This window comes from Oryza glaberrima, chromosome 3 (assembly GCF_000147395.1).
Source record: "Oryza glaberrima chromosome 3, OglaRS2, whole genome shotgun sequence".
In the NCBI taxonomy this organism is placed as follows: Eukaryota; Viridiplantae; Streptophyta; class Magnoliopsida; order Poales; family Poaceae; genus Oryza; species Oryza glaberrima.
In genome coordinates this window covers 5,605,636-5,627,522 of record NC_068328.1, presented here as the reverse complement: position 1 = coordinate 5,627,522, position 21,887 = coordinate 5,605,636, and the positions used below count along the sequence as shown (strand labels likewise).

At 37.8% G+C, this 21,887-nt stretch overlaps 1 protein-coding gene across 1 annotated transcript; it reads left to right on the top strand.

Moving 5' to 3' along the window:
* The first annotated feature begins 751 nt into the window (after positions 1 to 751).
* Positions 752 to 20,690, top strand: LOC127765385 (DExH-box ATP-dependent RNA helicase DExH14). The gene is made up of 49 exons (XM_052290273.1): positions 752 to 1,148; positions 1,233 to 1,285; positions 1,402 to 1,570; positions 1,672 to 2,116; positions 2,194 to 2,259; positions 3,347 to 3,451; positions 3,539 to 3,838; positions 4,986 to 5,102; positions 5,210 to 5,269; positions 5,405 to 5,476; positions 5,584 to 5,700; positions 5,767 to 5,928; positions 6,166 to 6,231; positions 6,304 to 6,456; positions 6,534 to 6,617; positions 7,007 to 7,081; positions 7,155 to 7,286; positions 7,352 to 7,417; positions 7,608 to 7,673; positions 7,768 to 7,890; positions 8,516 to 8,665; positions 8,961 to 9,173; positions 9,245 to 9,400; positions 9,483 to 9,707; positions 9,787 to 9,888; positions 9,994 to 10,074; positions 10,248 to 10,328; positions 11,067 to 11,267; positions 11,352 to 11,468; positions 11,792 to 11,914; positions 11,982 to 12,071; positions 12,150 to 12,275; positions 12,390 to 12,452; positions 12,644 to 12,732; positions 13,316 to 13,406; positions 14,223 to 14,372; positions 14,454 to 14,645; positions 14,798 to 14,863; positions 14,938 to 15,093; positions 15,185 to 15,328; positions 15,700 to 15,767; positions 15,860 to 16,025; positions 16,135 to 16,197; positions 16,740 to 16,835; positions 16,967 to 17,134; positions 17,257 to 17,427; positions 18,337 to 18,486; positions 19,022 to 19,153; positions 19,883 to 20,690. Exons 1-49 carry the CDS (start codon positions 1,042 to 1,044, stop codon positions 19,964 to 19,966), a joined length of 6,252 nt encoding a protein of 2,083 aa, XP_052146233.1. The 5' UTR covers positions 752 to 1,041; the 3' UTR covers positions 19,967 to 20,690.
* Positions 20,691 to 21,887: the final 1,197 nt, after the last annotated feature.

Here is a 21,887-nt window from a genome sequence, read left to right as displayed (position 1 = left end):
CATGAAGGCCTATATGTCGTAAAATGTGAGAGGTAAAAGTGGCAAAAAGTAAAATGCCCCCTCCCGTGTGTTTTAGGCCATGTTCTTTTCTCCCACAAAAGTTGGATGGAAATTTAGATATTCGTGAAACGTTTTTCAATCTGCTAAACGGTGTGTTTCATGTGAAAACTTTTTATATGAAATTTGCCCTAAAATATTACATAAATATATTTCAAGTCTGTAATACGTTAGTACTACCTCGTTGTTATATTTGATCTCATGAGTTTCAAAGCCTATCTAAAGGTCTGTTTGGGGGAGCTTAAGATTCTCAGCTGGTTGGTAAACATCTTCCAAGAATATGGAAAAGTTGGGTTTCACAGCTTCTCAGAATCTAGACCAAAAGCTGAACTGTTAGAGGGAACTTCTGATTCTGAGAGAAGCTGTAGTAGCTAGAAGCTCCCCAAACATGCCCTAAGGGCCTGTTTAGATGGCAAAAAATTTTTGCCCCTGCATATCATATCAGATATATGTGGATATAAATTTGAAGTATTAAACGTAGTCTAATAACAAAATAGATTACAGATTCCGCCATGAAACTGCATGACAAATTTATTAAGCCTAATTAATCCATCATTAACAAATATCCATCGTCTCGTAATTTCCTGACGAACTGCGTAATTGTTTTTTTTCTCCCTTTAAATACTCCAGCGTGAAATTTTTTGTTTAGAGCTAAACATGCCCTAAGTAATAAGGGGAAAACAGCCCGCACGCGATAGTCCGGTGTCCGGACGAGACCGATCCAAAACACCAGTAGACCACCAGTAGTAGTCCACCATCCCGCCGGCGCGACCGCCTCCGGCGCTTTCGTAGGGGACAAGCTGCTTGCGCGCGGCAGAGGCCTCTCCTCTCCTCCCTTTTAAGGGCCTTGGCGTCGCGGCGCGATCCAAACCGCCACTATCCCCCAATCACACCGACAACCCGATCGCCGCATCGCCGCCCTCGCCGCTCTGCTCCGCCTCCCGCACCGAAACCCTCGCCGGCGGCGGCAGCCGCTACGCCGAGATGCTCGCGCCGCTCCCGCGCCTGACGAGCGCGCTCCGCGGCCACTACGACGCCGACCAGGCCTACCTCCTCCGCAAGTCCGCGCTCCAATCCCTCAAGCTCCCGAGGTTTATCCCTCTCTCTCTCTCTCCCCTTGCCGTCCCCAAAATCCCAATCGCCGCGGGGAGAACCTAACGATTTCGCCTCCGCAGGCCGCGCGACGAGTGGGAGCTCGCACGGAAGATCGTCCCCGACTGGGACGATGGTAAACGCCTCCAAAACCCTCGACTATCGTGTTGCTGCGTCTGCTGCGCGCGAGCGCTTCTGATTTTTTCCTTTTTTGATACAATAACTGGTTGCGATTGCCCCCTTGTGTTGCAGCGCCCAGTGATGTGCGCCAGGCGTACAAGCAGTTCCTCGGTGCCGTGGTGGAGTTGTTGAATGGGGAGGTCGTGTCTGAAGAGCTTCAGGAAGTTGCCCCTGCTGTGTACGCCTTGTTTGCTGGCGATGATACGCAGTCTAATCTCGCTGACAATGTCCTTCGCAGAAGGTAATGACACAATTGTTATGGTTCGAATTTGTATGTTCAATTGATGATTTCATGTAAATGCTTTGGATATCCCAGTACTTAAGATGTGCCTATCTCCTCAGGAATGAATTGGAGAACCTTGTGGGTTACAGTGTGCAAGACTCTGTTTTAAAGAAGCTAGCTCAGTTAGCTCAGATGCTCTGTTCTCTCCAACGGGCAAGGGGCCATGAACTTATTCAGATAAATGCAGATGAAAGTATTACAAGTGAATTTGGAGCAAACTTTGATTTCAAACCACCTTCTCGTTTCATTGTTGATGTTTCCCTTGATGATGACCTACCCTTAGGAAGTGGTGTATTGAGCTCTAAACCTGCTGAACATGATCAATACGATGCCAGCAGCGCATCCGTAAGTCATAATTCAGTTTCTCCTGGGGATTATGTAAATTTGAGGTGGCTAAAGGATCAGTGTGATTTGATAACTAGAAGTGGTGGCTCAGTTCTCTCAGGAGATGAACTTGCAAAGGCTTTGTGCAGAGTGCTCCTATCTAATAAAGCTGGCGATGAGGTTTGCAATGCCGTGGAGTAAACTGCTTTTAGTCTTTCCTTTTGTTGCTATAATAATCTAATAGCACCACTTCGCAGATAGCTGGTGAACTGTTGGACCTTGTTGGTGATGCTGCTTTTGAAACAGTTCAGGATCTCCTTTCGGTAAGAGCGGAAGGCCATTTTATTTTCCATGTACAGTTTATTTTGCATGTTGTTCTTCATACATGATACATGGATAAGATAACCAAAAGAAAGATTATGAGATGACCTCAATTGTTATAACTTGTATTGATATCAGCTAGATGTTAGTATTTCTGTATATGCCACTTAGTCCTGTATTCTGCAACCTATCTAGGAAGTAGGGCATATGTACCAGACTAATTCCAGGACTCACTTTACTGGTACAAATCACACAATAAGATCACTAAAACCTCCTAGTTGGCCATATATATCCAAAGTCTATGGTGTAGCCAACATTCAGAACTGTCTTGGCTCTGTTTAAGTTCAAATTTTGACCGCTTGTCTTTTTGCGGAAAATTTATAAATACTTGAGCATATATTATATTACTGAAGTGTGTAGCGCCATAAATATAATCATACAACTTTCATCCATCATAAATATAATCATTTAAAATTAATCTGTCATAAAAGTGATATGGCCGTAGTCAACAATGTCAGTTATGTGAGAAACGGAGGGAATAGTGAACACTTAGTACAACAAGAAGATTATCCATGTCCCAAATAGGAAGTCGAGTGCTAGAGGACTACCTTAAGCCTTATTGGTGCTGTTTTATTGTGGCTACCTAGCGATACCATGAAAAGGAGCCACACAGTAAATGAACTGTTCTTATGAGGATATGCACACATGAGAAATATCGAAACAAAAGGGGGTGGACTTCAGTGAATTTTGGACTCTGGGACATACAAATGTAATGCTGGATTTCTAATACTATGTGCGTGTCAAAAAGTACTTTATCAGGATCTGATGCTTTATTGATCATTAGGAAATATGATAGTGATCGGTGAGTGGTCACTGGTGCAATTATTTCCTATGGGCTCACCCTGATTGCTCAGCACATTTCCATATTTAGAGTTAAATATCTCGTTTCAAGATTGCAAAGTTCCTTATTTATGGTTCAGTTCATTAATACATAGTGGATTTCATTTGTTTATCATGATAATAAATTTTTTTTATTTTTGGTCTGCCATATGATAATGTAATCAAACATGATCATGTCATGCCCTGCAGCATAGGAAAGAGCTAGTGGATGCAATTCAGCACGGATTGATGATATTGAAATCAGAAAAGTTGTCTTCAAGTAATCAACCAAAGATGCCAACATATGGCACACAAGTATGCCAACTTGGTTTTTTGATTGCTTCCAACTTCCTATGTTGTGGATACCTTGGTAAAAGTTAAATGCCCTTTCTCGTATTGTAGGTAACAGTACAAACAGAATATGAGCGCCAGCTTGATAAGATTAGGAGGAAAGAGGAAAAACGTGGCAAGCGTGGTACAGAAACTGCAACAAATGATATTTTTTCTGATGATTTTTCATCATTTCTCCTGGCGAGTGAAAGAAAGCAGCCATTTGATGATGTGGTTGGGACTGGAGAAGGGGCGAACAGTTTTACTATAACTTCTCTTCCTCAAGGGACCACAAGGAAACATATGAAGGGGTATGAAGAAGTGAAAATTCCACCAACTCCAACAGCACCACTGAAAGCCAATGAGAAGCTGGTACATCCGTGTGTTACCCTTCGTTTGCTTGTGCACGTGTTTTTTAATTGATTTGAAGAAGCTGTGGTTCTGTGTTACATTAAAAGAAACCAATGAAGCAGGACAAGCCATGCATTACAATTAGTAGCAACATAGCCATGTGCTATGATGGATACCCATAAATATGCTATAATCTCTAGAGTTAAAAATACAGAAACATATTTATCCTCAACTCTGATATTATACAAATGGCTATATGTGATCAACCAAAAATCTAAATACAAAAATATGCAAGGAATGTGTTTTTATGTAAAAGATACCACAAACAACTCACACATTCCCTCATATATCTAGCCACAAAAGATCTTGATGGTGGGATGGTTGTAGAACATACCATCACCCCCAATTCCTCTAAGGAGTAAACATTTTAAGATGATTGCCTGGAGTCATACTTGTTCTTTTTTTTTTACTTGCAACAATCTTTATGTAACTCTTTGACCCAGAGTGAATGTTTAGAATGTGGATTAATGAATACCTAGTACTCCCTCCGTCCTAGATTATAAGCATTTTTAGAGTTGGACACGGTTATTAAGAAAGTTGATAGAATTAAATGAGGGAGTGTTGTGATTGGAGGAGACGTGGAGGTAGGTGGGAAAATTGAATGGTGGAGGTTTGTGATTGGTTGAGAAGAGAGTGTTGGTGGAGAAGTTGTTATATATTGGGACAAATTCTAAAGGCTAGAAGTTGTTATATTTTGGGACGGAGGGAGTACTAAGATTATCATGGCCTGAATGGGTTGGCCACCATGCATGCAGTTTTGCTCTAGGGTACTCTCAGATGCAAGCTACTGCAGGTCAGGGTTCACGGGTCAGCCAACCAGATGAAACTGGTTTTGAAGTTTCAACATTATCTGCTGGTGAAGGACTGAAGGGATCAATTTGCTTCACAACTTTCTTGTCTAACCCACTGCTTTAATCCGTGGGAAAAAAAACCCACATTTTGCATATGCGCGATAGTAGTCTTTCTCTTCTTTAATTTGCTTGGCAAAATGGTTTCACTTGCATGAATCTCATAAACTCTTCAGAATAAGAAGATCTTAACAACTGATTTCATGTCAATAGTGGTGTTCTTTTGCTGGTAACTATGGTGTTCTCTTTGTCTTCGCCAGATTGAAATAGGAGAGTTGGATGAACTCGCCCAAGCTGCTTTCCAGGGATACAAGTCACTCAACCGTGTTCAGAGTCGTATTTTTCAAGCTACATACTACACGAATGAGAACATTCTAGTGTGTAACTAAGTCTGCGAACCATGCAATTGCACCATTTTTTTAATATTAGACTTGTGCCATTTCATGTACTTTTGTTATCATAGCTAACTTGCATCGATTTTCAGGTTTGTGCTCCAACAGGTGCTGGCAAAACAAATATTGCAATGATTGCTGTTCTTCATGAGGTATTCATTGGCAGAACCTTGAAAAGCTACCCAATTCTACAAGCTGCTGATTTCTAACATTATCCCCCTGTTTTATCTGCTCGTTAAACATCTAGTTGGGAACCTTAAATATTGGGTTGGGCACTTCTTTTGCAGGTCAAACAACACTTCAGAGATGGCATTTTGCATAAAAACGAATTCAAAATAGTCTATGTTGCCCCTATGAAGGTATTTCTTCTTTCCTATTCTATGTTTTTTTTTACCAGGTCACCTGATCTATGTTATTGTTCAATGTTCTGATTGTTGTGGCATTTTTGCAAAATTGTGCCATTTAGGCTTTGGCTGCAGAGGTAACATCCACATTCAGTCGCCGATTATCTCCGTTGAACCTGGTTGTTAGAGAACTTACAGGAGACATGCAGCTGACCAAAAATGAGATTGAAGAAACACAGGTATGCAACTTTGTTTCATTATTTTCAGTTGCAGGTCTGAGCTGTAATATTTGGTGCTTTCCATAGATGATAGTGACTACTCCTGAGAAGTGGGATGTTATTACACGGAAAAGCAGTGACATGTCACTGTCAATGTTGGTGAAGCTTATAATCATTGATGAGGTGCACTTGCTAAATGATGATAGAGGTTCAGTCATTGAGGCGCTAGTTGCTCGGACTCTTCGCCAGGTCAGTCTTTTTAAAGGAGCCCCTTCTCCTTTTCCTTTTGATGTGGAAAGGGTCCTTATGCTTAATGATGGCAAAAATTAAACTTGAATGATCTGTAAAAAACTTGTGGCTGTTAAGATGGACATGCTTGAAATTTATTACGCATCCATATGACTAAGTCTTTAGATCATGAATGCTCTTGTTTAGATCTTGTCTTTTACCCTTGATTTATATTTATGAATAGTCTGAATCTTACAGGTTGAGTCTATGCAATCAATGATTCGCATTGTTGGCCTATCTGCTACCCTGCCCACTTACTTGGAGGTCTGTTACCTTAAATTCCATGTATGCTACATGAAATTGCATATTACTGATACCATGAAATTCACATTTTAGGTTGCACAATTTTTGCGGGTTAATCCAGATACTGGTCTTTTCTTTTTCGATTCGAGTTACCGTCCAGTTCCTCTTGCTCAACAGTACATTGGAATCAGCGAAAGGGATTATGCCAAGAAAATCGAACTATTCAATACATTGTGCTATGAGAAGGTCTCTTTTTGTATATCATGGTCCCATATGGATTTCTGCCTCGTTACCTATCTTTAATTTCTGTGTTAAATTAATAGGTTGTGGAGTCCATTAAGCAAGGTCACCAAGCATTGGTTTTTGTTCATACTCGTAAGGATACGGGGAAAACTGCTAGAACATTGGTAAGCCACATACTAGTGTTTAGCGTGACATCGTTTAATTGCTTTATAGAACTACTATAATAATGTTTTCCTATTGTTTTCTATTTTCTTTGTATGTGCTGGATATCTTTTTTCTTTTACCAAAATACTGCAGGGGAAGGCCCCACAGTGCAGTTTTATTTTAATTATAATTAAAAGAATAATTTACATGTTACATTACAAGCCATGAATCCAAATGGATATTACTATTTATCAAGTGTTAGAATGCATGCTCTTAAGTTCTTCCTTATTGAAGATTGTTTGTAGCAAGTGATTCTGGACTCATGTTTTTGTAGTACCAAATATGCTGTGTTTATATAATTTATTCATTTGAGTATTCTGGTTTCTAATTCTTTTCACATGCTATGCAGATCGACCTAGCTGCAAATGCAGGAGAATTGGAGTTATTTTCATGTGCTGACCATCCCCAATATGCATTAATCAAGGTATGTTGTTACCTTTATCTGTAGCGTTAATTTGAATCTACTAGTCATGATTCAACTAGTCTTTTGGTTGCAGAAAGATGTTAGCAAAGCCAAAAGTCGTGAAGTTGCAGAATTTTTTGAATCTGGTTTTGGTATTCATAATGCTGGAATGATTCGATCAGATAGAAGTTTGATGGAGCGCTTGTTTGCTGATGGGCTCCTGAAAGTAAGTACTATTCTTTTCAGCCAACCAACAGTTTTGACAAGGGTTGTAACATATTTCTGTTTTAGGTCCTTGTTTGTACTGCAACATTGGCTTGGGGAGTGAACTTACCGGCTCATACAGTCGTTATAAAGGTCAGTATCTGCTTTTTGGGTCCAAAACAGACGTGTGACGGCAACACCCAGTTTCCTGGCATCTATTATGATTACTTTTGTGACTGTATTGGTAAATTGTAATATACTGTTAATATGTCAAGTGTTAGAATTCATTTCCTCCAGTTTAGTAAACGAAACACTAATAAATACGGTGACTTCCCACAAACAGGGAACACAACTATATGATCCTAAAGCTGGTGGATGGCGAGATTTGGGGATGCTTGATGTGATGCAGGTACCGCTTTGAACTTGCCTTGATTCTGACGTGCTATATTCATTTCTAGCTAGCTAAAGTCTATGTTTCTAATGTTAATTTTATTTTTTATTAGATCTTCGGGCGTGCTGGACGACCGCAGTTTGACAAAAGTGGCGAAGGAGTTATTATCACGACACACGACAAATTGGCTTACTACTTAAGATTATTAACAAGTCAGCTTCCGATAGAAAGCCAGGTTAGCAAATTACTTTTTGATTCGGAGAGTATTGAAATAAGGATGCGGAAAATATCAGTCAGCCTTTATCTTAGTTCAGTTATGGGTGAAGAAAAGATTCAAGAGGATATGGCCCTAACATTGAATTGTTGAGAAAATGAATATGCCATGGCCAAACATAAATCAGTCACACTTCCCATTTGTCTATATTAACCCCTAGGTGGTTGACTAATTTTCACATAAACCTATTTTTGTTTACCATGTCAGTATCTTCTTAAGATTATTTATGAAGCCTTGAAAAAATTGCATAGTTATGTGGAATGCCTTTTCCACATGTACATGTGGGTACCTGCACTACTGTCATTGACAAACGGGCTTTAAGACTACTGTGAATTTCTAATATCCAAACCAATCAGATATTCAAAAACCAGATTCATTGTAATGTCTTCGGCACAAATACATAGCGCTTTAGATGGGTAGGATAATGCATACACTAGTAAGGCCCATAGATACATTTGGAAATACATCTTGTAGTTTTCTTTCCTCCCTTTGCTTCTTGGTCTTGGCTGGTGGTCAGTTGGTTGATGTTGCATGTTCATTCGGTTTGATTTGAATTTGACTAATTGTGGCCATGTTCATCGTGCAGTTCCTTGGATCTTTGAAAGATAATTTGAATGCTGAGGTTGCCTTGGGCACTGTTACAAATGTCAGGGAGGCCTGTGCCTGGCTTGGCTACACATACTTATTTATAAGGATGAAGACTAATCCTCTGGTGTATGGAATAGCTTGGGAAGAGGTATCCTTTTCTTCCCTTGTTTACATCTTCGATGCAAATGATGTTGCATAAGCTTATTCTGGAAAGTATGTATTTTGCAGTGTGAATTGAATGCAGTGCTGTATACTAACTTTTTATGCATTAGCACTTGTGGAAATGTGACGTATTATCTGTATTTTACTAACGATCGTTTCTATCATGTGACAAGCAAGATAATTGTCCTTTTTATCGTGCTTCATTGCACAGTTGATACTCATGTTCTGGTTTTTGAATCTAACTTTAACCTTTATCTACTCCCACCCTTATATTTGTCAAGGTTATTGGAGATCCTTCCTTGGGTTCCAAGCAAAGAGCGTTTATTATTGATGCTGCACGTGCGCTAGACAAGGCTAAGATGATGCGGTATGATGAAAAGAGTGGCAACTTTTACTGCACAGAACTTGGTCGAATTGCAAGCCACTTTTACCTTCAGTACTCCAGTGTTGAGGCTTACAATGAGATGCTTCGGCGTCACATGAATGAGAGTGAGGTAAGGTTTTATCTCTTTTTGTTTGGTTGATGCTTGTGAGGTTGTACTAATCATTCTGGATACTGCCTCAGGTGATTAATATGGTGGCCCATTCCTCTGAGTTTGAGAATATTGTAGTAAGAGAAGAAGAACAGGATGAATTAGAATCCCTTTTTAAGAATGCATGCCCACATGATATTAAGGGGGGGCCAACTGACAAACATGGGAAAATTTCAATTCTCATACAGGTATCTATTGGATAACTACTGTTTTTCCAATGTCTTGAGCCTAACAACTTTCTTTAACCAATCACTGGTATCAATTTTGCAGGTTTACATATCGCGTGCTCCAATTGATAGCTCCTCTTTGCACTCTGATGCTCAATACATTAGTCAAAGCTTGGCTCGCATTATGAGGGCATTATTTGAGATTTGTCTGCGCCGAGGGTGGTCTCAGATGACATCCTTATTATTAGAGTTCTGCAAGGGTGTTGACCGCAAAATATGGCCCGAACAACATCCACTTAGGCAGTTTGACAGAGACCTTTCTCATGAGGTTTCTTATCTGCTACAGCTGACCAATAATTTACATTTTTATGTGTTTGCTAATATTTTTTATGTGTTCTCTGAATTAGATATGTAAAAGACTTGAGGAAAAACATGTTGATCTGGATCGTCTTTATGAGATGGAAGAAAATGATATCGGAGCTCTTATTCGGTTTTCTCATCTAGGAAAGGTATGCCCTTACTTAAGAAGTGGTACCTGTAACTTGCAAGGTTGATTTGAATACCGCAATCGCTGAAGAGTACTGACTAATGAAATTTACATTCTTTTGCTGAAGGTGGTTAAACAATATGTTGGATACTTTCCATATGTCAACTTATCTGCTACTGTGAGCCCAATCACCAGGACTGTTCTTAAAGTAAGGGCTACTGTGACCTGTAATTATTTCTTTTCTTAATAAAATTTCTAGCTGTGGGGGCCTCCTCTACTGTGGTCTTGGTAACAAAATAAGTAAGGGCTAATGCTAATTGATTAATCTGAAAGAAATACCAAATTAGTTGATTATTTATGCCTTTATCTCTTGCTTTGTAGGTGGACCTTCTTATAACTCCTGAATTTTTGTGGAGAGATCGTCATCATGGCATGTCGCTACGATGGTGGATTATTGTTGAGGTTTATTACTTTGCATATATTATTTTGATGCTCCTGCCGCTACATCATTTTAGAGTTGTAGCATAACATATCTTCCACCATTTTGATTGTCTTATTGCTTTGATGAAATATTCTCTTATAGTCTTGTTAGAGATCGCTTTTTTTGTTGACTCTGTTCAGTACTGTATGAAGTATGGAACTATGGATAATGCACCTCTTTTTTTAGTATGAATGTTTTGAGGATTCCAACTATATTGGACAGTGATATTGATTCGTGGATAGCAAATTAGTAACTCCAGAGACAGTTATAAATCTCACCATCTTCCTCAGCAACCTTGTCCATCAACTGTATCACTCATGCGGTTATACTAAAAGCTAACACAGTGTTGTGGGTCACGACAAATATCAAATAAATGTATCATAAATTCTGAGTGTAAGAAATGCAAAATTATTATTTTGAAAGAAACTAAAACGCTATAGATGTAGTCACTTAGGATCTACAGATAATGCAATCCTTTTTCCCCGCAAAAGATCCTACAAATTCACAGAAGGGTGATAGTATAGAGTGCTAGAGGCTAGTATTATCACCACCAACTCTTGTTTTTAAGTGGTAGAGGATATACGAAGCATGTATATTCCCTTTTATATGTTTTTAATTTGATCCTGTAGAACTCTATCTATATTTATGTCATGCATTAATGTATTTACCGCCAAGTGATTTAGGAAAATGCGTTGGTAACATTCAGTTTTATTTTCCAGGATTCTGAAAATGATACTATTTATCATTCAGAGTTGTTCACACTAATGAAGAAGGCAAGAGGAGCACCTACAAAGATTTCTTTTAATGTACCGATCTTTGAACCTCATCCACCACAGTACTACATACGGGCCATATCAGATTCCTGGTTAGGAGCAGAGTCACTGTTTACTGTTTCTTTTCATAACCTTACCTTGCCACAGGTGAATTCGACGATGTCTTGCTGTAGTTCTATAATGTTTTCTTTTGACTTATCATATACTGAAGTTTTCAGGTGTTCTTTACAGACACAAATAACACACACTGAACTTTTGGACCTGAAGCCTCTTCCATTGAGTGCTCTTGGCAACAAGACGTATCAAGATCTATACAGATTTTCCCATTTCAACCCGATACAAACACAGGTTCGATTGAAAATCAAATTATCTTGCGTTTTAGTTGTCCATGTTACATCTGCATGCTATAAAGATGACTGTAATTACACTGCATAACCTTTCTATTTGGCTGGAAGTGGAAGACTTCATTATGAAAGGCTCATAAAATCAAGAATCAAGAAAAAACTTTGATTAAAAAAAAAGAATCAAGAAAAAACAACCAGAAGCTCATGCTGTGAATTTCTTTTACTATATAATGGCCAATGCATATATCTGTTAATGCATGCAGACTCCACTTGAATTTTCTTTTTTATATGTTTGCTTTTTATAATCTGATGTTATCTTTTTTTCAGGCTTTTCACGTCCTCTATCACAGCGACAATAACGTACTCTTGGGAGCTCCAACTGGGAGTGGCAAGACGATTTCTGCAGAACTAGCAATGCTTCATCTTTTCAACACACAACCAGACATGAAGGTTAGTTCATTAAATACTTACAATGAGCTAAGATTGTTTCTGGAATTGATTTTCAACACCCTTTCAGGTAGTTTACATTGCTCCATTAAAGGCTATAGTACGGGAAAGAATGAATGATTGGAGACAACGTCTTGTTACTCAGCTTGGGAAGAAGATGGTAAAGGGCAATCTGTTCTTCTAATTTTCCAATACACCAATATATATATAACTTATCTCAAGTAATGTGCTTTGGCAGGTTGAGATGACTGGCGACTTCACTCCAGATATGATGGCCCTATTATCAGCGGACATCATAATTTCTACCCCTGAAAAGTGGGATGGGATTAGTCGTAGTTGGCATAGTAGAAGTTATGTTATGAAGGTATGAGTTTTTCACTTTCTACATCAGCTTTAACTATTTGCTGATTTGTAATTTTGCTTTACTTTGTGATAAATAACACTTCTATTAAGTATATCTTGTTAAGCCTGTTAATAGGTTGGGCTCATGATATTAGATGAGATACACCTTCTTGGAGCTGACCGTGGCCCTATTCTCGAGGTATCATTTCTGGAAGTCAAAGACATGCAACATGTGTTATGGTCCATAAGTAACTTCATTTACTTTAACTCTATCTCAGGGCAACATAATTTATTGTCTTCTGCATTCATCTTAATCCCATCTATTCATGCTGTGCTTGTTTTTCAAAGTTATCTTTTTGCCAATTGTTTACCATGATGATTTTTTTTCAGGTCATTGTATCAAGAATGCGATACATATCATCACAAACAGAACGTTCAATTCGGTTTGTTGGTTTATCAACAGCATTAGCCAATGCTCGGTATGTTACTAAGGGAAACTTTGGCATGCAATCCTCTTATCCCCTATCACATAGGAATACCTTCTACATGACTAGTTCTATATAGATCTGTATGCTGTCCACAACCTTCTATACATGTATTTTTGCTCCATGGATTGCAGAAGTCTAGTCACATCAACTGTTATGAGTGGTTACTGCCTTACTTGTGGTTGATGGTATTGTTAACCCTGGTTGTTGGAGTCCTGATCATGATCAATGTTACATTGATTTTGATTTTGATTTTGATTTTTGTGTTAGATTGGTGTGAATTTTAAGCTCTTGAAAATTTTATTAGTGCCTCCATCCAAAAATATAATTTCTAGCGTTCAAAATTTGCCTCAAAATATAGCAACTTCTCCACCTACTCCCTCATCTCATGCAATCACAACCGATCTCTAATTAAATTTCCCCACCATCCTCATCTCAACCAATCACAGCCATCTCCTCATTTAATTTCACCTACTTCCTTAATACCCGTGCAGAACTCCAAAAAGGTTGTATTGACTGTGCACTTGTGCATTATTTTCCTTTGGCTGACCTCTTTCCATTTGTCATGGTACTTCAGTGATTTAGCTGATTGGTTGGGCGTGAGAGATGATGGTCTATTCAATTTCAAGCCCAGCGTGAGGCCTGTACCTCTTGAAGTGCATATCCAGGTAAGTAGGATTTTCACATTAACTGAAGCTCCTATTCTGGCTCAAAAAGAGCTAACACAGACATTTTTTTTAGCACAGCCATTTGCCCCATTGTATTGCTAACTTTACCTGGAAAATGCATCAAGCTGTTATTTTCAATATATGTACACACACACACATGCACATTTCTCTTACAATGGATTAGTATTTGTTTTGATGTATTCTTGAATGGTTCTTAAGAAAAGAGAAAAGACTAAAAAGAGGGTACAACTAGGTCCATGTTGCATTTTGCTCAAGCAGGTCACTACATTTGATTTTTAGTGAGCAAACCTAATGAGGGTGGTGTGAAATGCTTGTAAGTCGTAAGTAATGCTTTGCACCTCTTCTAGTTGCTTAACGGATGCGAGATAAACTTGTACATGAACCAACATACTTTGACTGCAGGAAAGTAAAATGCAGAATGCATGTTATTATCTCATTGATGGGTATGGTATGAGTGTGCTTACTTTGCGAAATTAGTGCCCCTCAGCCTGTGTAGCCATCCAACTCAGCTATATTAGCCCACATTTCATGATCAGTGACAAAGTTTGCATCAACAAATCAAATTTTGGTTGACTTTTTTGATCAAAATGCAAGATGTGTGACTTATTCCACCATCCACTTTGCAAGTTTGGTGCTTCCGTTCATTTTATTCTTTAAGAAATGCATTAGCAAGCATTTGAGAAATCTATTTTTAAGAGTATTTGCTTGATGGGCCACCTTTTGTTACTTTCAGTTTCCTACTCTGTGTAAACATCTCTATCATCAATTCTTAGTGCCTTTGTTTTATACCAACAGGGATATCCTGGGAAGTTCTACTGTCCAAGAATGAATAGCATGAATAAACCAGCATATGCAGCAATATGTACTCATTCACCAGACAAACCAGTTCTGATTTTTGTATCATCTCGTCGGCAGACTAGACTTACTGCTCTTGATCTCATCCAGGTGGATGCTGTTTTGGATTCTTTTATTTAATGGATATATAGATAACTGCTATCTTATACATTTACTGTACTCTTATTACAGCTTGCTGCATCAGATGAAAAACCAAGGCAGTTCCTAAGCATGGCAGATAACTCTCTCGACATGATTCTTTCACAAGTCTCTGACACCAATTTGAGACATACTCTGCAATTTGGAATAGGTCTGCATCATGCAGGTCTAAATGATAGAGATAGATCCTTGGTCGAGGAACTCTTTTCAAACAACAAGATTCAGGTTTGTTTGGCGTCAAGTAGTGTTTTTTTTTTCCTGTAAACATGCTATTCTTTACATTTAAGTAAGATTATTGCGATTTCTCTTGCAACCCAAGCTAATTACATACCTGGGCTAATTTAAACATCATTTCTTGTTGCTTGATGTTTTTCCAGGTACTGGTATGTACTAGCACACTGGCTTGGGGTGTTAATCTTCCAGCTCACCTGGTCATAATTAAGGTAACACAATGCTATATATTTTGTTTGTCTTCAATTGTCATTTTCCTGAGAACTCATTTAATCGTTTGTTATAGGGAACTGAATACTACGATGGCAAAACAAAAAGATACATCGATTATGATATCACGGATATTCTGCAAATGATGGGTCGGGCAGGTCGACCACAATATGACCAACATGGCAAAGCTGTTATTCTTGTTCATGAACCAAAAAAAAGCTTTTATAAGAAGGTTTCATATTACTTTTTCACTTTGTCTGCCTAACAAACATTCTAATGCATATTTATCTGAAGTTTAACAATGAATATTGTAATATTCTCAGTTCCTGTATGAACCATTCCCTGTTGAAAGTAATCTAAGGGAGCACTTGCATGATCACATAAATGCGGAGATTGTTTCCGGCACTATCAGTAATAAAGAGGAGGCGATCATTTATCTTACTTGGACATACCTGTACCGAAGACTGGTATTTATCTCGTGCAATCCATTTCTTTACTCTTTATGTCCTTGTAACTTACATTGAAGAAACAAAAGTATTTAGTCATTCTGGTTTCAGCATGCTTTGTGTTCTATCACAACTCAATTATTTGGGTGGAAACCGTTCCTACTCTTGTAAAGTTGAAAACAGAATCATTACTATAAATCATATGGCTAGTAGTTGACAATTGATGCAGTGAACTGTCGACATTCTTATTACACTGGTTAAATCTGTGGCTATTTGAAGTTTTCAGCTAAAAATGACTAAAGACTTTAATTCAGTGTAACTTCTTATATGTTCGTATGAATCTATTGTATTTCCTTTTGGTTCGTTACCAACATTTGGTTTCTGCATGGCAGGTTGTTAACCCAGCTTACTATGGATTGGAAGATACTGAAACGTACACCTTGAATTGCTACCTCTCAAGGTGATGATGATGACTTCTGTTGTCTTAGATCTCATCTGCCACTAGCTATAACATCACATGAGACCAATTACTTCTCACATTTATCTAAACAGGCTAGTGGAAACAACATTTGAAGATCTTGAGGACAGTGGATGCATAAAAGTGGATGATCACTCTGTAAAGTACTTGATTTTGGGAAAGATAGCGTCACAGTATTACCTTAGTTACCTTACAGTCTCAATGTTCGGGACAAATATAGGCCCCAACACATCATTAGAGGTAAGTAAAAGTGCTGCCCCATTTGTTTGCAACATTATTAGTTCAACCTGCTTGTAGTGCTAGTTGATTTGGAATGCCTATATAACTAACAGCCTAAATTGCTTTCTAGGCATTTGTGCACGTACTGTCAGCTTCTGCAGAATTTGATGAGCTTCCTGTACGCCACAATGAGGTAATTTGTCCTATTACTTTTTTCAGAGAGCAATTGAATACTTGCTCCAGTAAAAGAAATATGATGTTTGACCTTTTTACGCTCTTCGAGGTGCTACTTTGACCATAATTTTTTTATTAGGATAAATTTATAATATTGTGAAAGTGCTTCTCACGAGAAATCTCACATAACATTTCCATGTTCTCAAGCTAAGGATTTTATTAAAATTTCATTTATAGTCGAAGTTTCTGAAGTTTGACCAGATCTTTTCGAAAACGCCATATATTTATAATCACAGAGAGTTAGTTCATTTTCAAACTGGTAGTTACTTCTGCAAACACTATCATCCATTGGACATAAAACAATATGTAGGCAAATTTAATATTTTGATTAATGTTCCCTGTCCTTTCATCTACCAATTTACAAGATTAATGTGTATATCTCGATGGAAAGAAATTGCTATTCAACCAGTTTGTAAATGCATTATGATCTTAGTCGGGCCTGAATTTAGTTGTTATCATGGTGCAATCTTTTGTTGTATTCAATGCTCTTTGCTGATTCAGGATAACTTGAACCGAACCCTGTGTGGAAAAGTCCCGTACTCAGTTGATCAGCAACACCTTGATGACCCACATGTTAAAGCAAACTTACTCTTTCAGGTAAGTAGATTTGAGCTTATGATTGGAAATTTGGAGTATCATCTTATTTTTGTACTGGCATTTTTATGATAACATTTGAATGCACAATGAATGGTTATTACCCCCTTTTTTTCCCTATTTCTTGCTTGCAGGCACACTTTTCCAGAGCAGAATTACCAATTAGTGACTATGTCACTGATTTGAAATCGGTTCTTGATCAGAGCATACGTATTATACAGGCTATGATTGACATATGTGCCAATAGTGGATGGCTTTCAAGCGCATTGACTTGTATGCATCTTCTACAAATGATCATACAGGTCAATTTCATTGTCTCAGATTTCTCTCCCCCCCCCCCCCCCCCTCTCTCAATTTGTTGTTAGTCCTGTATCAGAATCCCAAATAGATATATTGTTGAACTAGACTTCATTAACTTTGTCAGGGTCTCTGGTTTGAGAGAGATTCATCGCTCTGGATGCTACCATCCATGAATGATAATCTTCTAGATCATCTGAAGGGCAGAGGAGTTTCAACAATTCCAGCCTTACTAGGTCTCTCTCGTGAAGAATTACATAGGTTGCTTCAACCATTTTCTGCTTCTGAGTTGTACCAGGTACTGCTTGAGAGTTTGGACATACTAACCTTATTTGGAAGAACGATTTTATTTTTTGGTATTTTACAATGGTAGCTGAAAACAGATTATTTGCAATCACATTGCTGTATTTCATTCTTTGCCCAGCCCTTTTTGCAGCCAAGAGGAAATGCAAACAGAGCAGATTCTTTTTTTCTCTTATCAGAATGTGGTGACTGTTGTGAAATCAGCACCACCCAACATTTTTAGTGTTATTATTGTTTCATGTACTGTATTCTAAAAATGAGAAGAATGCTAGGGAATCTGCTATTCAATCCTGCTTAAGATATCATGTGTTAGGTTCACCCACCTATCACTATGCTTTGTACCAGGGTTAAAACCCTGGGTTGGACATTTTTTCCAACTTTACCAAGTAAATCATGGACCATACTCGTTTTTATCTCAGTTTACTTTAGAAGTTTGTAGAATTATCAGCTTCAAAGAACACATAAATATGTATGTACCCTCAGTCTAATGAACATTAAATAGCAGTAGATAACACTCACAGGAGCGATGCAAATTCTGGACCTCAGTGGGAAATCCGGTTCTGCTGATAACCAGCAGTATTTGAACCGTGCTCAGCAGAACTTTAAATTTTCTAGCTCTACAGTATTTACTGTTGTAGTTATTGAATATTTTGTACGATATAACAAAATGTCTCAGGATCCTAAGGTTTTCTCTATTGTGTAGCAAGTCAAAACTACGTGTCACTCCTTCCTTTACATTTTGTATAGCTGGGTAATTTTGTAGTTTCTGTGCAGTTGTTTGACTTGTTTCCCTCAAAAATAGTTTCCTTGCAATTATCTCATTGGTTTTTATCCACATATTTCTCGATGGAGATGTCATCACATCATTAACTCATGAATGAATGCTGGATTTTGCATTATGCAGGATCTGCAACATTTCCCTTGTGTGGATGTAAAACTTAAGCTTCAGAATGAAGATAAGGACCAGTCCAGGCCTCCAATTTTAAGCATTAGATTGCAAATGAAAGATGCGCGCCGTTCAACATCAAGAGCATTTTCCCCTAGATTTCCCAAGGTCAGTAACTATACTGATTACATGAAATGTACAGAGTTCACTAATCACAGTGAAGTACCAGGCTACTGGTTTTAATATTACTTATCTTACTATTTTCTTTATGTTTGTCACTTTTTGACATTGATGACCTCTTCGATGAATATGCTTGATTGTTTCCTATTCTTATTATATGATGGTTTTTATATAAAACAAATAGGAGTACAAGATTTGGTGAAGATTGTACTATAATTTGTCTGATCTAAATACTTTTGGGTGTATGATTTTTTTACTTCATGCATTCTAGGACAACAACTAAAGAAGGGGTAACTATTTTGAATATCCATGCAAGAGTATGCCTGAAGAATAACTACCTTTGAGAATTGTAAATTAATACTGGCTCAGCATAACAGTACGAAAGAAACAAATCAACTTATAATCTGCAAAATTGATATATGTTATGGAAATCTAAGTGAATGATTCATAATACAAAGTATAGAATTATGTGCTGGGACTGTGTGCTGATCTGTATTCAACATTTTGATACTGTATTCTGTAGGCAAAACAAGAAGCTTGGTGGCTGGTCCTTGGGAACATTAGAAGTTCAGAGCTCTATGGTCTGAAAAGAATTAATTTTATGGATCGGGTGGTTAACACTCGGATGGAATTGCCAGCAATGTTTGATATACAGGTATTAAAACACTACACCATGTGCAAATTTTCTAGGCTAAGCTAAGCTCAAGGTAAAGATTTTTATTACTGTTTTGAGTGATTCAAGATGTCTGTGCCCGTGACTTCCATATGTTCCATATTTTGGCTTGTTGATTCTTTTGATTTTTAGTTCTAGGCAATAGCAATGACAAACTGATTAGCAACTTAGTATAACGAGCCTTCAGCATCACAAAGCTGACACCAAATCGTTAATAGATTACCTTTTGTCTTGTCATTTGTGATATTTCATTGTGTATCAGCTAGAAAATGTTAGTCTAGCAGTATTTCAGGATGATGTATATTGTTGAACCTGAGGAATAGACAAGTTGTATGTACCTTGAACTTAGCTGGACAGATTGAGAATGGTTGGAATTTTACTCCTTGCCAGTTACAGGTCGAAACTACTCTATTCATTATTCGAATTCAACCTATTGTGTCAATTTTCTGAGCCTTCTTGAATTTTTAGCAAGCAACATAGAGGAATGTGTACAAAGTAAAACAATAAAAAACTGGGAAAAAGAACTACCAGTACCACTAAACTAAGCTTTCCGTGCCACTGTTCTGGATGATTCTGTTATTTTTGTCTTTTCAAAAATAACTGGGAGAGTTAGATACGTTGTTGGAGATCTAGCTCAAACTGTGTGCTTAGCTGGTCCACTGATCCTTATTAACCTTTTTTATATGTACTGATGGGGCGATTCTTTTTCAGGAGACGAAGCTAATTTTGGTGTCGGATTCCTACCTTGGGTTTGATCAGGAGTACTCACTTGGGCATCTTGCAAAGGGTGTGTGATGCTCTTGTTGGCTTACCAATGCAATGCTCATCTACTGTAGGGCCCAACACTCAGCAGTGCCGATCTTGCCGTGGTTTAGTTGTTCAGCATATCTTATCTTAAGAGCCCTTGGGAGCTTACATACAGTATGACGGGCCGCGAACATTATGAAATGAACGGTGGAGGTGGCTCATTCATCTCATTTCTCCTTCATCTCATTGTCTATTACTAGCCATAACAGTCAATGTTTATTAGCCTCTGGCCTTAAATTTTGTTAGTATTAACCATGGGTATTAACCTCAGCCTAGAATTTCACGAATGCTTCATTTGCTTCAACAATGCATGAATTTTGGCTTTGGCCTGGAAATATTCGTGTATTAGTAATTTGGTCCAAAGTTTCATGAGAATTAAACATTAGGCTCAAAAACGAGTGTCTATTAGTCGTTGAGCTAAAATTCCAGGAGTATTAACATTGGGCCTATAAAAGCATGAGTATTAAGGCTTTGGTCCAAAATTTAATGAGTATTAATATTGGGAAAAATGTATGAACATAACCTCTGACCCAAAAGAATTTTTGGTCCAAAGTTTTAAAGAGTATTGGCCTTGAGTTTAGAATTAAAATTTCATAGGCATTCACTCTAGGCCCAAAAGCATACGAATATTACACTTTTGCAGGAAATTTTATGACCTTTGGCACAGAAACACATTAGTATTAGACTGTCCCAATATTTGTGAGCACTCCCTTCGTCCATAATATAGTGTCCTTTTAGCTTTGAATCACTGTCCAAGTTCTATTTTAGAGAAGGCGGTAGTTTTAACTTTGTGCTCAAAACGTTTTGCTTGGGCAAAAAAGGTAGTTTTAGCCCTCGTCTCAATAACATGAGTAGCCTTCGACATAAAATTCAATGAGTATTAACCACAAAAAAAACACATGAATAGCTATTTGCATAAATTTTCATGATAATAAACTGTCCCCCCAAACACGTGAATATCATCCATCTGCTGAGAATCGTGTATATAGTTATTTACTTATTTACCTTGGAAATTGCGTTCGGCCTTGGGTCGGGAAAAACATGCTAATTATCCCTTCGCTCCAAAATTATTCACCTTAGGTCCAAAATGCATGAAAGCCTTGGCCCGAGAAGGAGTGAATATTTAACATTTTAACCATGGGCACGTGATGTTTATTCTTTAACAGAAAATTTGAATAGTAACCTTGGATCCAAAAATAAACAATTATTGTGGCCCAAAAATTAATAAGTATTAGCCTTAGGCAAAAATGTGTGAATATTTGCTTTTGGCCCATAATTTCATGAGCATCACCTTTGGCAAATGCATAAATATTATCCTTTTGTCCAGAATTTTGTGATTATTAACTTTGGGCCAAAAAAACGCATGAATATTAAGCCTTTGGTTTTAAAAAATAAATCAGTTTTAGTTTTGCTCCAAAGTTTCATGAGAACCTTATTGGGACCAATCACACATGAACATTAGCCTTCAACCCTAAAACAAATGAATATACCCCTTTAAAATTTCATGACAATTTTCCTTGGGAACAAAAATTCATGAATTTTAGCCAAAAAAGACATGAATATTAGCCTTGGGAACAAACTTTATAACTATAGATTTTGGGTCCAAAATTGCATGAACATTGCCTTTGGCTTAAAATTTCTTGAGTATGAACAATATAATATTATCCTTCTGCCTAAAATTTCGTGATCAACATGGGTCCAGAAATGCTGAATTTTAGACTTTGTCCCAAAAGCACATGAGTAATAGTTATTGGCATAAAATTTCGTGAGCACAAACCTTTGACCTAAAAATGAATGATTAGCTTTCAGTCCAAAATTTCATGAGTTAAATACACATGAGTAATATTCACCCATGAGTAATATTACACATGAAGTTCCGTTAATACACATGAGTAATGATTCACCCATG